This window comes from Carcharhinus amblyrhynchos, chromosome 12 (genome assembly GCF_965287045.1).
Source record: "Carcharhinus amblyrhynchos chromosome 12, sCarAmb.v2.hapA, whole genome shotgun sequence".
In the NCBI taxonomy this organism is placed as follows: Eukaryota; Metazoa; Chordata; class Chondrichthyes; order Carcharhiniformes; family Carcharhinidae; genus Carcharhinus; species Carcharhinus amblyrhynchos.
Window position 1 is genome coordinate 61,281,630 of NC_137335.1, and position 16,210 is coordinate 61,297,839.

The window sequence follows — 16,210 nt, forward strand, 5'->3', positions numbered from 1 at the left end:
TCAAACTAGGCAAAAGCTGCTACTGATTAAGATTAGCCTTTCTTAAAATATCTTTTTTTTGTCTCCCTCAGTTGCATTCCCCTTTGTTAGACACTCCCTCCACGGGAAAATTTATTTGTGTGCATCTGCAGCTGAATTGATAAATAATTATGTAAGTGGGCATATCAAACAAATCTGAATACTCATCAGTCTGGCAGGGATAAACCCATTTTAAAACATTTACACCTTACTAGCACCATTACATAACAATCAGCTCCAAGATGTCTACCAAAACAAGGCAAAACTAACTAAAATCTGGTGTCCTTGCACATCAATTTACATTTTACATCTTCGAAATAGAGGGCAATAGCTTATGCATTTCAGAGTCATGATTCTGCTGTTTGCTTTCCTTGCAAAAAGCTCACATTTTTGAAAAATAGATCAATTTGATGTATTTTACCAGAGTTGCACTTGCAAAATTAAGTTGAGGTATATGCCAATCTTCTCCTCCTTGATTGGGGTAGGAGGAAGAGTAAAGAATAGTAAAAAAACCAATTATTTGGTCCAGGGCTTGATACTGAAATAAATATGGACATCAAAACATTGACTCAAACTTTGATTGCATTCAAATCATAATTCTGACTGATTATTAAAATTTGACATTCATTAGTGATTCAGTCCCATCAATCTCAGCTGGGTCTTCAGAAGAAAAAGAGGAAAAATTGCAAATGGCAGAAAACATTTCTCGGGTAGGACTACATTAACGAAGGACGAGTTCGGTGTAGAATTTGAATACCTTGAATTAATAGGGTTTCTGCAGGCAAGTGGGGAAAGACAACAAAATAAATTGCCTCCATAGGATTAAACTTAAAATCACAATAAATGGCCTATAATGGATCATTTTGTATGAACCAACTATAAATTCAAAATAAATGTTCAAAGGCTTTAAATTAGGTTTGTTGAAGTTCATACTCTGGAGAAATTATGGAAGATTGGCCATCAAAAATATATTCAAAGCATGTATATTTAGAACTGCCATGGCATTTTAGCTTATTTTAAAATAAGTAGGAGGACAATGCATTAAATTTGAAATGGAAAAATAGCAAGTACTTCAAAGAACTATTCATGGAATGTGAGCATCTAGTTTGCCCAACATTTATTGCCATCCCTAACTGTCTTGGAGAAGCTGGTGACTAGCTGCCTTCTTAAACCGCTGCACTCTATGCAAAGAGAGCTAGTGGAATTAATTAATTGTGATATTGCCATCACATTGGTATTGCTTTGTATTAGCCAAATACAATTTCTAGTAACTGTAATCTGCTTCAGCAAGTGCATCTATAGCAATGTGACTTTTAATATAACAAAATTCCTCTTAGCATGCTATCTTAAAGCATCAAATAAGATTTCACTATTGACAACAACTTGTACTTATCTCTAACACAGTAAAGCATCACAAGATGTTTCACAGGAGTGTCATGCAAAATTTCACATCAAACTAGAATGATATTAGTACAGAATGCCAGTTTGATCAAAGAGGAAGGTCTTAAGGAGCAATGGGCAAATATTTTCTTTAAAAAAGGAGTCCTGCAAATCTAACAACACATCTGAATAGTGCTTGACTTTAGAACACAACTGATCTACCCGTTGCTTACCGTGTGTTAAGTGACAGGAGAACATTTAATATATCTAATAATAAACGTTCACCACTATCTCTCATTCTTCCACTTCTCCAGTCCAACATTGCCAGAGACCCTTGGCTTAGGAAAAGAACTGCACCATCAGGAGGTACAGCACTATAAAGTTTCCCGCAGCTCTGAATTAGCCATTCTGGTACATTATGAGTTCTTTGTGTGGAGTTAAAAAGCAGATCATGAACCTTCAAAAGAGAAAATATATGAACAAATTAAGATATAAAAATGAACTATTTAAAAAAAATGGGTCAATCTTGTTCAAGTAAGGCATCTCACAACATATACTGTTAGCTGTCCTCCACTCAACATCTTTTGCGATGTGACTTGCTGGAAATGCAAGCTGATATTGGTGTGGAGATGAGAATGGGTCATTTAGAACAATGGTGAGACCAACAGTGCTTTTGTACAAAAAGGCTGGATCTCATTTCATGCTGAAAGTTCTAAAATATTTTCGCGACCAACTCTCCTCTTGAGGGCAGGTAGCCAACGGTACACTCAGTTGAAAGGTTAGAGCCAGGTAGGGATCAGGCTGCTCAACTTTTTATTTTTAACACCCCATCCCCTTCCCGACCTACTCTGGGGATTAAAATCGCCACAACAATTTCAGGGAACAGAAGACCTTCGGTCCATCTTGCCTACTTATCCACAGTATTCCTTTTTATTTTTAACATCCTGAATCCCATATGTTGTTTCAAATAGAATGCTCTGGTACAATGAAGCTCTTTAAACAGGATTTGATTCGAAGTTAATATGTAAAATTATTCAGTTACTACAAGGTATTATTAAGCTCAGCCGCTAAAGGTGTAGGGACAGAAATTTCCCAACACAGTGGTGGCAAGTTTGGCAGTAATTGAGGGGAACCATATCAGGACAGCTGCTTGACGCACTCCTCCAACAGGGAAATTTCCCAGAGCAGATAGTAAAGTGGGTCAGCTGCCTGCATCACAGAGGGAAGCAGCTAAATTACCTACTTAAAGCCATAATTAGGGTCAATTTTCCAACCTTATCAACATCAAAATACATCCCACGATCCCAACAATCCAAATGGAAGAATTTCCCCTCTACTTCCCTCTGTTAAATAATTAAATACCTGCTTCATCAGTGCATACCTCTCCAGGAGGGAAAGACACCCTGCAGCTCCTAGCTCTGTCACTGCGTCAGCAATATTATAGCTAGAGGTAGACAGTTAGGAGGTCCCACCCAGGGAAATAATTCCTGTGTTAACTGTATCAGTTACAGTTTAAGTGTACACAGGTGGAGGCACTCAGATAATTAGCCGTGCATATTTGAATCCAATCAGTTTGAATTTTTCCACATTGTCATCAGAAATGTATTTTTGGGTTTTGGCCACGGTTCTCCCATTCTGTTGCACTAATTTTTTTAGCACAGTGGGCCGGGAGATTCTCGTGTTGGCCGACTCACGGGCTCCATGCCAGAAATCAGTGGAGAGGTGCAAAGATTACTTACATGGTCATTTTAATATCATTTAAATACTATCAGCAGGCCTGGGGCTGAAATCTCCTTAATACTGACTGGAGATGATATTCTGAGCCTACGGTGATAATTTATTTTCAATATAGGAAAAAACTTACTCATGTCATATCCTTTTTACAACAACATGGTAAGATCAATGATCATCTTCCAGAGCTTCATGTCAAACAGACAAAAATGAACTTTAATCTTTCCAAAGGGAACTCCCACTCACCAACTTTGGCAACAGTTCATCACAGTCCACAATTGTCTTGATAAACAGAAGTGCAGCCATCCCTGCTGTACTCTGGACAGTCTGTAGGAAATCTCCTGAATGGTAGAAAAGATTGACATTCTTAGAAACTGAGGAAAGGAAAGGAAGGGACACGGCACAGCCAAAAATATGCAACTAGCCTTTTACATCTTTAGTGAATTATCTTTTAACAAGGGGGAAAAAAGTATTTGTTGGCAATTGAATATAAGGAGAGAATGTTTCATCTAACAGTAATTTCCCAAAAGCTTACCATCTAGGAGTATCTCAATAAAGCATGTCAGTAGCCCACACATAGCTTCCCAGAGAGATGGATCAGCATTTTTGCAGAAAACGTCATGTATTTTCTGTTGAACTTTTTGAACAAGGATCATTACAGCTTTCAAGGCTACCAGTGAATCATGCATCAGCTTGTTTTGCAGGATGTGTTGTCCGCCAAGCTTCCTAAAGCAAAATTAAAGATCAGTCAGCTCCAGTACCAAAGATACAGCTTAAACAATGATGATTTTGGCAAAATAAATGTTTAATATAACAGTGAGTCTGCAAAAAGTGAAAAATGCTAAATTTCTAGGCAATGCTTCACTGTGTTTTAGATCAAAGGTTACTCTGGTAAAACAAAGGAAAGCTCATCTTAAATGACCACAAGCTTAGGTAACTTCAGGCCCCAATCCCTCAGACTTTGCCCCCAGGCACTGCCAGTGTGCCAAGTGAGCAATGCCAGACTGACAATGCCAGGCAGACACAATCCAAGGGGCATCCCAATGCCCCTGACTGCCCAGAGGACCCTCAACAACCTCCGGTCTTACCAGCAAAACCATCATGATAGGTCCCCGTTGATGGAGACCATACGTAACCCTCACTGGTGAGGACCTTCGCTGGTGAGGACCTTCACTGGTGAAGCCACTAAGGGAAGTGAGCCCGGACGATTGCATCCCAGGCTCATTTGTAATATTTAAATTTGTATTTAACTAGATTTAAATATTGAGAATAGCCTCGTGCCCATGCTGGATATCCAATGCCAGTAAGCTCACGAGAGGCAAGAAATCGGGCGTGAACCTGATTTTTCACAACTCCCTGCCCCCATCAATCTGCGAGACAAGAAGCTAAGAGTGTCCCTATAAAGTTTCTCCTGTGGTTCTTTCCAACGGAAATACACAATATCACATGAATGGTTTTTAGACTGTTACAGCATAAGGTTTGCATAACTCAAAGAGAGAGAGAGATTCCTTATTGCTCTCTTCAGCAATTTGTTTTAGACTCTTCCAATGACTCTTCCAATGAGAAGGTCAGGGGACATGGAGTTGGGGGTAGGGTGTTAGCGTGGATAGAGGATTGGTTGTCAAATAGGAGGCAGAGAGTGGGGGGTCAATGGGTGCTATTAGGATTGGCGGTTGGTGACTAGTGGGGTGCCCCAGGGGTCGGTGCTGGGGCCTCAGCTATTTACCATTTATATAGATGATCTGGAGGAGGGAACCGAGTGCAGGGTGTCGAAATTTGCTGATGACACCAAGATTGGGGGAAAGGCAAATTGTGCGGAGGGTGTGGAGAGTCTGCAGAAGGATCTAGATAGGCTGGGCGAATGGGCCAGGAAATGGCAAATGGAATTTAATGTTGGCAAGTGTGAGGTGGTCCACTTTGGTAGGAAGAATGGTAGGAAGGACTATTACTTACGTGGCGAAAAACTGCAGCAGGCGACGGTGCAGAGGGACCTCGGGGTCCTTGTGCATGAGTCGCAAAAACCCAGCTTGCAGGTGCAGCAGGTGGTCAGAAAGGCGAATGGGATGCTGGCCTTCATAGCGAGGGGGATTGAATATAAAAGTAGGGAGGTCTTGCTGCAGCTGTATAGGGCATTGGTGAGGCCGCAGCTGGAGTACTGTGTGCAGTTTTGGGCGCCGCACCTGCACAAGGATATTTTGGCCCTGGAGGGAGTGCAGAGGAGGTTTACTAGGCTGATACCGGAGTTGAGGGGATTGAGCTATGAGGAGAGGCTGAATAAACTAGGCTTGTACTCGTTAGAGTTTAGAAGAATGAGGGGAGATCTCATTGAGACGTATAAGATGATGAATGGGATGGATAGGATAGAGGTGGAGAGACTCTTCCCGCTCAAAAAAGACAGTAGGACTAGGGGGCACAGCCTCAAGATAAAGGGGAGGCGGTTTAGAACGGAGTTGAGAAGGAACTTCTTCACTCAAAGGGTGGTGAATCTCTGGAATTCTCTGCCCGTTGAAGTGGTGGAGGCTGCCTCGCTAAATATTTTTAAGAAGCGGGTTGATGGGTTCTTGATAAGAGAGGGGATTAAGGGTTATGGGGAGAGGGCGGGAAAGTGGAACTGAGCCACAACAGATCAGCCATGATCTTATTGAATGGCGGGGCAGGCTCGAAGGGCTAGATGGCCTACTCCTGCTCCTATTTCTTATGTTCTTATGACTTTTCTTCTCATACTCTGACTTGGATAAAACAGTTCTTAAAAAAAACTGTTGTATTTGTATATTTCAAAGGAATCAATTTCCATGCTGGAGGTAGTCATTACCAGGGAACAAGTAGTCACATTTTAAGGTTTCATTTCAGAAACTTGACTCATTTTTATTTCATCCTGCACAGGGGAGCTCCAAGTGTCTGTTAGGTGTATATTCTGGTGAGCCAACAGTTCTGAATTGTCTTGACAGAATTACAGTTGATTAAAGTCCAGGAATTTGCATTTTTAATACCGTCCTTTCAATACTCCATTTTGAAGTGGGCCTTGACATCTCCAACCCAGGTGTGAAATTCCATGCACTGTATCAGGGCAGGTCTGCAGTGCAATCTCTACAGAAAAGTAGTCAACTTACAATACCAGATATCAAGTGCCTTATGGTAGCTTCCTTTGGTCAATATTTTCTTGTATTAAAAAAAACAAGTCTTCTTTAAACAGTTCAATGTTTTTGGTTAGCTGGTAAAGTTAAACATAGATCTCACTCAGTCACAATTCCTTGTCTTTGTGACAAATCCATTTGAGATTTGACCTTAAGTACGATTAGTGCAACAAATGGTAATGTTTTTGACATGTGAAAAGCACAGTTACTCAAAGCTCTTACAATAACTACACTAGCATAGTAACATTGCACAAGTAAACAAAATTAATGTACTGGCCTTCATTAATCGAGGGATTGAGTTTAGGAGTCGGGAGATAATGCTGCAACTTTATAGGACCCTTGTCAGACCCCACTTGGAGTACTGTGCGCAGTTCTGGTCGCCTCACTACAGGAAGGATGTGGAAGCTATTGAGAGGGTGCACAGGAGGTTTACAAGGATGTTGCCTGGATTGGGAGGCATGCCATATTAAGATAGGTTGAGGGAGCTAGGTCTCTTCTCCCTGGAGAGATGAAGGTTGAGAGGCGACCTGATAGAGGTTTATAAAATGTTGAGAGGAATAGATAGGGTGGATTCTCGGAGGCTATTTCCCAGGGCTGAAATGGTCGCTACGAGAGGACATAGGTTTAAAGTGCTGCGAAGCAAGTACAGAGGAGATGTTAGGGGTGGTGAGTGAGCGGAATCGGCTGCCGTCGGTGGTGGCAGAGGCGAACTCGCTGGGGTCTTTTAAAAGACTTCTGGATGAGTATATGGGATCTAATGGCATTGGAAGTTACAGATAGTTCTATGGCTTGGTAGGTATAGATGTGATTGGCACAACTTGTGGGCCAAAGGACCTGGTTGTGCTGTAGTATTCTATGTTCTATAAAATTGTTTGAGCTACAAGCAGGATAAACTTGGATATCCATCCAGCTTGTAGAATTGGGTGGACTCATCGAGCAGCAATGGCAACATTGAAACAATTATATGTGTAACATTGTTCCTGATAGAACGAACTGTAATCAATTACTAGCTACAGGATTTTCTCAATAACGGAAGCTCTTAATAAAATGAATATTCAGCCCGCCTGAGGTCATGAAAATACAGCATTTTTTACTAGAGTCGAATGCTTACATGTGCCATCAGTGCAAGCAAAACATTCAATGAAGTGGGTCTCTAACTTAACAAAGACACATTTATCATCTCAATTATAGTATAACACTACCATATACATCATGAGTTTCTGTAACGCGCAACAAAAATACAGAATAAAAGTGTGGGTGAACAACCAAATTAAGTGATAATACCGTTAAGCAATGGCCTAGTGGTATTTTCACTAGAGTATTAATCCAGAAACTTAGCTGATGCTCTGCGGACCTGGATTCGAATCTCACCATGGCAGGTGGTGGAATTTGAATTCAATAAAAAATATCTAGAATTAAGAATCTACTGATGATCATGAAGCTATTGTTGATTGTTGGAAAAACCCACCTGGTTCACTAATGTCCTTCAGGGAAGGAAATCTGCTGTCCTTACCCAGTCTGGTCCACATGTAGCTCCAGATACATGGCAATGTGGTCAACTCTCAACTGTCCTCGGGCAACTAGGGATGCGCAATAAATGCTGAGCCCAGCCAATGAAGCCCATGTCCCACGAATGAATTAAAAAATTTACAGTCTTCAAATAACAAATCATTGGTGAACTTTGCTTAATTCACATAATTTAAAGTCGCAATACATTTGCCACCCTTAACAAAGTTAAATTTTAGAAATACTCACTTATTTTGCAGCTGAAAATCCACTAATGTGGTATGCAGAAACTGAAGAACTACAAAGTAAAGCAAAATAAAGTTACAAAAGCAACTTTATAAACTACCTCAGTTAGTTTCACCTTAATCTGCAACCAGTCACATTTCTGGATTTTGTGACCATTTCTTTCACCAAATGGATTTGAATACAAGTAAACTAATGCTAATTCCAATACTGTTTCTTTAAACAATGAATAATGCATATTCCTAAGTTAATTTTTTAAAGGCTGCCAGGTTAAAGATAGTTAAATGCAGTTATTTCTCCCAGAGCTTAAACAACAAATAATGCATTAAGATTTAGGAAGGAATTTATCACTAGCGTTTGAAAGCCCATTGATCAGTCTATGAGACAGACACTGTTTTTAACAAGATAGAGAGGCTTTTAAGAACAAACACGGGCACCAAGGAGGCAGTCAGGCTTTTGAAGGTGGTAGCTGCAAATGGCATAAGATTGCAAAAGACAAAGCCAATAGACAGTGGTTCTTCCCTGCTACCAGAATTGTGTGTTCTTTACTTGGTTTAATTACGGAGATACAAGTGGAATTGTTTGAAGAAAGCAACTGATTATGTCTATTATTCTATACATTTCACCTTATTGTGAAATTAAGTAGTTTCCAATTCAATCAAATTTTGCCTTTGTTAGCACTATCAGTACTCTTTCAGAGATTGAAGAAACAAGGACACAAAAGACACAGACATCAAATTCAGATTACAAGTAGCTATTGCACAAGTAGAAATATGGTAGTGTAAGTCAATTTCCGTAAAACAACAATCCTCACACTGCTTCAATAAGCAATTAATGTCACTGAAATCTCTAAGCTATTAAAACAACACAAATTTGTTACAAATCAATTTTTTTCCCCCAGAAGTAAAGCATTTCAACTTGTCTTAATCAATTGTACATTAGTGGTTGCAAACATCAGAGTTAGCTAATTAAACCAACAGGAAACTTGCTTAAATTAATTAGTTTGAGACCGAAGACAAGATTTATACTGTAATGCACATGGAGAGTCAAGACTAAGTGCAGTCCTCAAGGAAAGTGGGAAGATTGCAACAAAATTAAATGGAAATGTATAAGACATAACTTTCAAATCAAAAATACAAAATACAACAACCTACCCTCCAGATAAAGATACTGCATGCACTCTTCACCTGTGAAGGCAGAAAACCAAATTGGAATGGTTACTTTATTGAACATGTACCACAATTAGAAATAAAAAATGTCAAATCTTATCTTGCAATTTCCCATTTGTTCTTGTCCAAGAGCTCAGGTCAGTCTTTTCCTTCTCTGAAACCTGCAGATTTTTACAATCTAAACCCTGATAAAACCTAGGTACTCTATGATACAAGAAATAAGAAAAAAAATTTCCATTGGTTGGGAAGTGATTTGGAATGATTAATTTTAAATTATCACAGAAAGAATATGGAATGGGGAAAGTCATCCACGCACTGCGCTGCGTTATCACCGAGTATTAGAGTCAGAGATAATTACATTTGAGTAAAACTGGATAAATATTTGATGCAAGGAAAGATCCAGAATGTAAAGATAAATGTAGAACAGTTGGAGTTGTTTTGAAATGCTTTTAAGCAAAGAACCAATACAAACATGATGGGCTACTTAATGCATGGGAGTTAGAAGGAGGCTAAGGGCCGAATGCTCTGACCTCGCCCACAGCTGGGATTCTCTGGTGTTGCTACAGCAAATGCTCACTGGCAGTGGCAGCAGGGTGAGAATGGGTAGAAAATTCCAGCCTACGCACAAGTGCATTCCGAACAAAGAACAAAAGATGTAAAAGGAACTTCAACTTTTAACAAGGTCGTGTAGAAAGTCCTGAAAATAAAATGTTTCAAGCTCATACACTTGATCAATCTTACCCACGCTAAAATTCTCCATGCATGCTGCAATGGAATCAATCACCTTCCTAACATGGGATTTATCCACTGTCAACAGTTCGTCCCTCAAGCAACTGGTGAGACAGCTAATCACTTCTTCCTTGAGCTTTTCAGGAATGCCACTCAGTGCACTGCAAAAGAACATTAGTGTTAAGTCTTTGTGTGAAAATATTAAAAATAAGTCTTGATGTGGGTGTTTTTCATTCTTAAATATTAAATGCAGCACGAAGCCAACTTTATGTGGAAGCCACTGCACAAGATACAACTCAAGAAGTTTCACAAACATTGCCATTGCACAAGTGACTTCCATGAAATTATTTGTATGGTTTTAACTAGACAACAATGTACATTGTATCAGATGTATCAAATAAGATTCATAAATTCAAATTAAGTTGGGCGCAATAATGATGAAATTACATTACTTACTGATGGAAGAAATATTAGCATTCTCTTGGTTCAAGGTGGAAAAATAATTTAAGTATAACTTTCCAAACCACACATAATATAACACCTGACAATCTTCCACTAAAACTTAATTCAAAGTCACATAAACAATGAAAATTTCCGATAAACTAGACATGGTTGGGAAAGTAAACATCAAGTTAACACTCATTGCTGAAAACAACGCAAATATGACAATTATTCCAACTTCAGAATACACATTTGCTCAATACATTGAGCAATACATTACTCTCCGTAGATGAACTGAAAGCAATACATTTAGGGGAGGTAACTCCCACTGCTCCATATCTTCTTGCACGTGGACCCAGAGACGTAACACTAGCATATTCATATGATCTAAACTAGATATGCTTATTGTTCATATATATGTTCTGACTCAAGTTGGACACTATTTCACAGTAAAGCGAACATTTGAAATGGCAGTCATGATGGGATACACCATTACATAACTGATAGCACTGGTGAAGGAAGAAACCAGAGCCAATCTTAACTTTTTTTTGCTGGAGCTGAGAGAGAGAGAGCTAAGATTTTACCTGTTAAAAACCTGTTAAAAATAAGTTTAAAGCACTTTACTCTTTGTAGAACTGTTTAAAGCATTTATTTATTGTATTTACTGCTTTAAGAATTCTGAGGGTGTGGTGAAAAGGCATTTGTGGACCAGCCTGCTTTAAATCAGCGCCAGGTTTAAAAGGAGGCCTGGTGTAGACAGCGGGCAGCGTCTGAGCGGGCAGCGGAGTGAGTGGGAAGCAGAGTGAGTTAATAGGGCTTAATATCAAAAAGGGCTGGAAGGAAAAAGGCCAGGTGAGTTTGTTTGAAAAAAAAACAAGGAAAAAAAATTTTTTCAAAACTACTACAGCAAGAAACAAGGAAAAAAATTTTTTCCCCATAAAAAATTACAGTGAATAATGGAGGGGCATGTGATGTGTGGTTTCTGTATGATGCGGGAACTGGCGGACCCCAGGGTCCTTCCCAGTGACCATGTCTGCAGTAAGTGCAGGTTGCTGGAGGAGCTCCAGCTCAAGGTGGATGAGCTGGCCTCTGAGCTACAGACACTGAGGCTCATCAGGGGGAGAGAGGGTGCCCCTAGACTGGCTAAATCTAAGGGTCAGGGACAAAAGGGGGCTGCTGGGAGGAGGAGGAAGGGGGGTGAGGAGCGGAGGCCTCAGCCTCTTAATCTGCATAACAGGTTTGAGGTTCTTGCTTCCAGTCTGGAAGAGGACGAGGCAGGTGAGGTTGGTGAGCAAACTGCACACGGTACAGTGATGCAGCAGGACATAGGCAAAGAGAAGGGGAAAAGGAACATAGTAGTGATTGGAGATAGTGGGGTGAAGAGTATTGACACTGTCCTTTGTCACAATGACAAAGTGCACAGAAGGGTGTGTTGTCTGCCTGGTGCTCGGGTACAGGATGTCACAGCTGGGCTGCAGAGGAACCTGGAGTGGGAGGGTGAGAACCCGGTCGTTGTAGTACATGTGGGTGCCGGCGACGTAGGCAAAGTGCGGACTGAGGATCTGGGGAGGGAGTATGAGAAGCTGGGAATGGAATTAAAAAGTAGAACCGACAAGGTGGTCGTCTCTGGGCTACTGCCTGAACTGAGTGCAGATGGGCGTAGGGTTGACAGGATAAAGGAAGTGAATGGGTGGCTCAGGGATTGGTGTGGGAGGAATGGGTTTGAATTTATGGGGCATTGGCACCAGTATTGGGGTAGGTGGGACTTGTTCGGGCGGGATGGGGTTGGTCTGAATCGTGCTGGGACCAGAGTGTTGGCGAATCGAGTAAAGAGGACTGTAGACAGGGCTTTAAACTAATTAGGGGGGGGAGGGTGCGAGGGTAGGTGACGCTACGAGGTCTAAAGTTAAGGATAGGGTACAGGTAAGGGAAGAGGCCGAGGATGTCCCAATTGGTGGCGTTACGGCAAATAGGGTCCAGGTGAAGGCTGGGATGAAAGCGCTTTATCTGAATGCACGAAGCATTCGGAATAAAGTGGATGAGCTGGTGGCGCAGATCGACACAAATGGATACTATCTGGTGGCCATTACAGAGACGTGGCTGCAAGGTGACAGGGACTGGGAGATGAATGTACAGGGCTATCAAGTGTTTAGGAAGGATAGGCAGGAGGAAAGAGGGGGTGGCGTAGCTCTGCTGATTAAGGATAGTATCAAGGTGGTAGCAAGGGATGATATCGGAGCCAAAGAGCAGAACGTGGAATCGTTGTGGGTGGAGATTAGGAACAGCAAAGGGAGGAAGATGCTGGTGGGTGTCGTCTATAGGCCCCCGAATAATGATCTGGAGGTGGGGCGGGCTGTTAACACGCAAATAAGTGCGGCGTGCAGGAATGGGACGGCAGTAGTTATGGGAGATTTCAATCTGCATATTGATTGGTCGACCCATGTTGGACGAGGTGGGCTCGAGGAGGAGTTCTTGGAATGCTGCCGGGATAATTTCCTTGAACAGTGTGTGTTGGAGCCGACGAGGGAGCGAGCTATCTTGGATCTGGTGCTATGTAATGAGGCGGGTAGAATTAGGGACCTTGCGGTGAAGGATCCTCTTGGAGAGAGTGATCATTGTATGGTGGAGTTTCTGGTGCAGATGGAGGAGGAGAAAGTGGGTTCCCAGACATGCGTCCTTTGTTTGAATAGAGGGGAGTATGGTAGGATGAGAGAAGAATTGGCGAATGTGGACTGGGGGAGTGCGTTGGAAGGTAGGTCTGCTGAGGAGCAGTGGAGGATCTTTAAGGAGATCTTTCTTGGTGCTCAGCAGAAATTTATTCCGATGGTTAAAAAGGACAGTAGGAAGAGAGGTAATAAGCCGTGGATAACGAAGGAGGTGAAGGAAAGTGTTAAATTAAAAGCGGAGGAATTTAGAGTAGCTAAGAGCAGTGGGCGAGAAGAGGATTGGGAAAGGTTTAAATGTCAACAAAGATTGACAAAGAAGTTGATAAAGGAGGGTAGGAGAAGCTATGAGGCTGGGCTAGCACTTAATATAAAAAAGGATAGCAAGAGTTTTTATAAATATATAAAAAGGAAGAGGCTGGCTAGGGTGAACGTTGGTCCTTTAGAGGATGAGAAAGGGGAGCTAGTGGTAGGGGATGGGGATATGGCTAAGGTCTTGAATAACTTTTTTGTTTCTGTCTTCACGGAGGAGGACGTGAATAATTTGCCGGGTGTTAGAGATGGAAAGGTGGTAGGAATGGAGGGTCTTAACGACATTACTGTTACTAGAGAGGTGGTGCTCGACAGACTGGAGGGGCTGATTGTGGACAAGTCCCCAGGACCGGATGGAATGCATCCGAGGGTTCTGAAAGAAATGGCGGAGGTTATAGTGGATGCCCTGGTGGTTATTTTCCAGACGTCGCTGGATTCCGGGGAAGTGCCTGAAGATTGGAAAACGGCTAATGTTACGCCGTTGTTTAAGAAGGGTGCCAGGCAAAAGGCGGGGAATTATAGGCCGGTTAGTTTAACGTCTGTGGTAGGTAAAATGTTAGAATCCGTCATTAAGGAGGAAATTGCGAGGCATCTTGAAGGGAATTGCTTGATAGGGCAGACGCAACACGGTTTCATTAAAGGGAAGTCGTGTCTGACAAATTTACTGGAGTTCTATGAGGATGTGTCTAGGGCAGTGGATAGAGGAGAGCCGGTGGATGTGGTCTTTCTGGATTTTCAGAAGGCGTTTGACAAGGTACCTCACAAGAGGTTATTGCAGAAGGTCAGGGGACATGGAGTTGGGGGTAGGGTGTTAGCGTGGATAGAGGATTGGTTGTCAAATAGGAGGCAGAGAGTGGGGGTCAATGGGTGCTATTAGGATTGGCGGTTGGTGACTAGTGGGGTGCCCCAGGGGTCGGTGCTGGGGCCTCAGCTATTTACCATTTATATAGATGGTCTGGAGGAGGGAACCGAGTGCAGGGTGTCGAAATTTGCTGATCACACCAAGATTGGGGGAAAGGCAAATTGTGCGGAGGGTGTGGAGAGTCTGCAGAAGGATCTAGATAGGCTGGGCGAATGGGCCAGGAAATGGCAAATGGAATTTAATGTTGGCAAGTGTGAGGTGGTCCACTTTGGTAGGAAGAATGGTAGGAAGGACTATTACTTACGAGGCGAAAAACTGCAGCAGGCGACGGTGCAGAGGGACCTCGGGGTCCTTGTGCATGAGTCGCAAAAACCCAGCTTGCAGGTGCAGCAGGTGGTCAGGAAGGCGAATGGGATGCTGGCCTTCATAGCGAGGGGGATTGAATATAAAAGTAGGGAGGTCTTGCTGCAGCTGTATAGGGCATTGGTGAGGCCGCAGCTGGAGTACTGTGTGCAGTTTTGGGCGCCGCACCTGCGCAAGGATATTTTGGCCCTGGAGGGAGTGCAGAGGAGGTTTACTAGGCTGATACCGGAGTTGAGGGGATTGAGCTATGAGGAGAGGCTGAATAAACTAGGCTTGTACTCGTTAGAGTTTAGAAGAATGAGGGGAGATCTCATTGAGACGTATAAGATGATGAATGGGATGGATAGGATAGAGGTGGAAAGACTCTTCCCGCTCAAAAAAGACAGTAGGACTAGGGGGCACAGCCTCAAGATAAAGGGGAGGTGGTTTAGAACGGAGTTGAGGAGGAACTTCTTCACTCAAAGGGTGGTGAATCTCTGGAATTCTCTGCCCGTTGAAGTGGTGGAGGCTGCCTCGCTAAATATTTTTAAGAAGCGGGTTGATGGGTTCTTGATAAGAGAGGGGATTAAGGGTTATGGGGAGAGGGCGGGAAAGTGGAACTGAGCCACAACAGATCAGCCATGATCTTATTGAATGGCGGGGCAGGCTCGAAGGGCTAGATGGCCTACTCCTGCTCCTATTTCTTATGTTCTTATGTTCTTATTCAGAGTGAATTATTAGAGGTATATTCCTCCTAGCTTGACTCACTTCTCTGTCATTAAGTGGCTTTACGTGCTCAAATGGCTATCCAATGAATACCCTCAACCATGTATACGTTTATTCTCAATTGATACAATTACACATAGTCAAATAGTACAATGCATATATGCATAATATGCAAAAATAAGAACATGCCAAGCTTTCCCATGTCAGTAAACTGACTTCAAAAATATGTTTTCCAACTTTTCTCCAGCATTTGATTTTGAGCCTGGCAAAAATCTCCTGAACTCTTGTTTTAAAACTTTGCTTCCAACTTCAGAAAGCCTATCTGCCAGTTTCTTTATCTTTTGATCTCCCATTGTTTGCCCACAGACAGCAATCAAATAACTTTTTAATCCAATCGTACAGGTTATTTTTCTCTTAATTACAAGGCAAAGTGATCAATTTCATATGAAATAAAAACAGAAAATGCTGAAATGCTCAGTTCAGGCAGCGTTAGTAGAGCAAGAAACAGAAATAATGGATGGGGTCTTACTTCCTGTTCACACCATGCTTCCACCATAGGGAAATCAGAGAATTTGGTGACCAGCCAAAACTCTGTTCATTGCAGTGGGATGGGAAAAGCCCGCCGACAGGAATGGTGGTAAGATTCCATCCAACATTTCAGATCAACAACCTTTCATCTGAACAGAAACATCTGAAGTAAGAACATTAACCTGAAATATTAACTCCTATTTCTCTCTCCACAGATCTGCCTGACCCACTGAGTTTTTCCAGCATTTTATGTTTTTATTTCAGATTTCCAGAATGAATAGTATTTTACTTCTGTATTAGCAGTGAAATGTGACAACCAACTTCCATTTAGCATATTAACCAACTTCCATCCAAATATTTAGAAAAATAATACTTATGATAGTGAACCAAACCATTGTACTAAACTTCCACTTTCATCATGCCAAA

General features: G+C 41.9%; 1 protein-coding gene across 5 annotated transcripts in view; it reads right to left on the minus strand.

Annotated features, from left to right (window-relative positions):
- The window catches only part of thada (THADA armadillo repeat containing), a 425,051-nt gene that overhangs the window by 329,476 nt on the left and 79,365 nt on the right, over positions 1 to 16,210 (minus strand). For all 5 annotated transcript variants that reach the window (XM_080200616.1, XM_080200615.1, XM_080200617.1 and 2 more), the window contains exons 4-9: positions 9,923 to 10,071; positions 9,167 to 9,199; positions 8,019 to 8,067; positions 3,665 to 3,855; positions 3,376 to 3,470; positions 1,632 to 1,855 (exon numbers count right to left, since the gene is read on the minus strand). In XM_080200616.1, the coding sequence (XP_080056742.1) occupies positions 1,632 to 1,855; positions 3,376 to 3,470; positions 3,665 to 3,855; positions 8,019 to 8,067; positions 9,167 to 9,199; positions 9,923 to 10,071 (741 nt within the window). The remainder of the gene's footprint in view (positions 1 to 1,631; positions 1,856 to 3,375; positions 3,471 to 3,664; positions 3,856 to 8,018; positions 8,068 to 9,166; positions 9,200 to 9,922; positions 10,072 to 16,210) is intronic.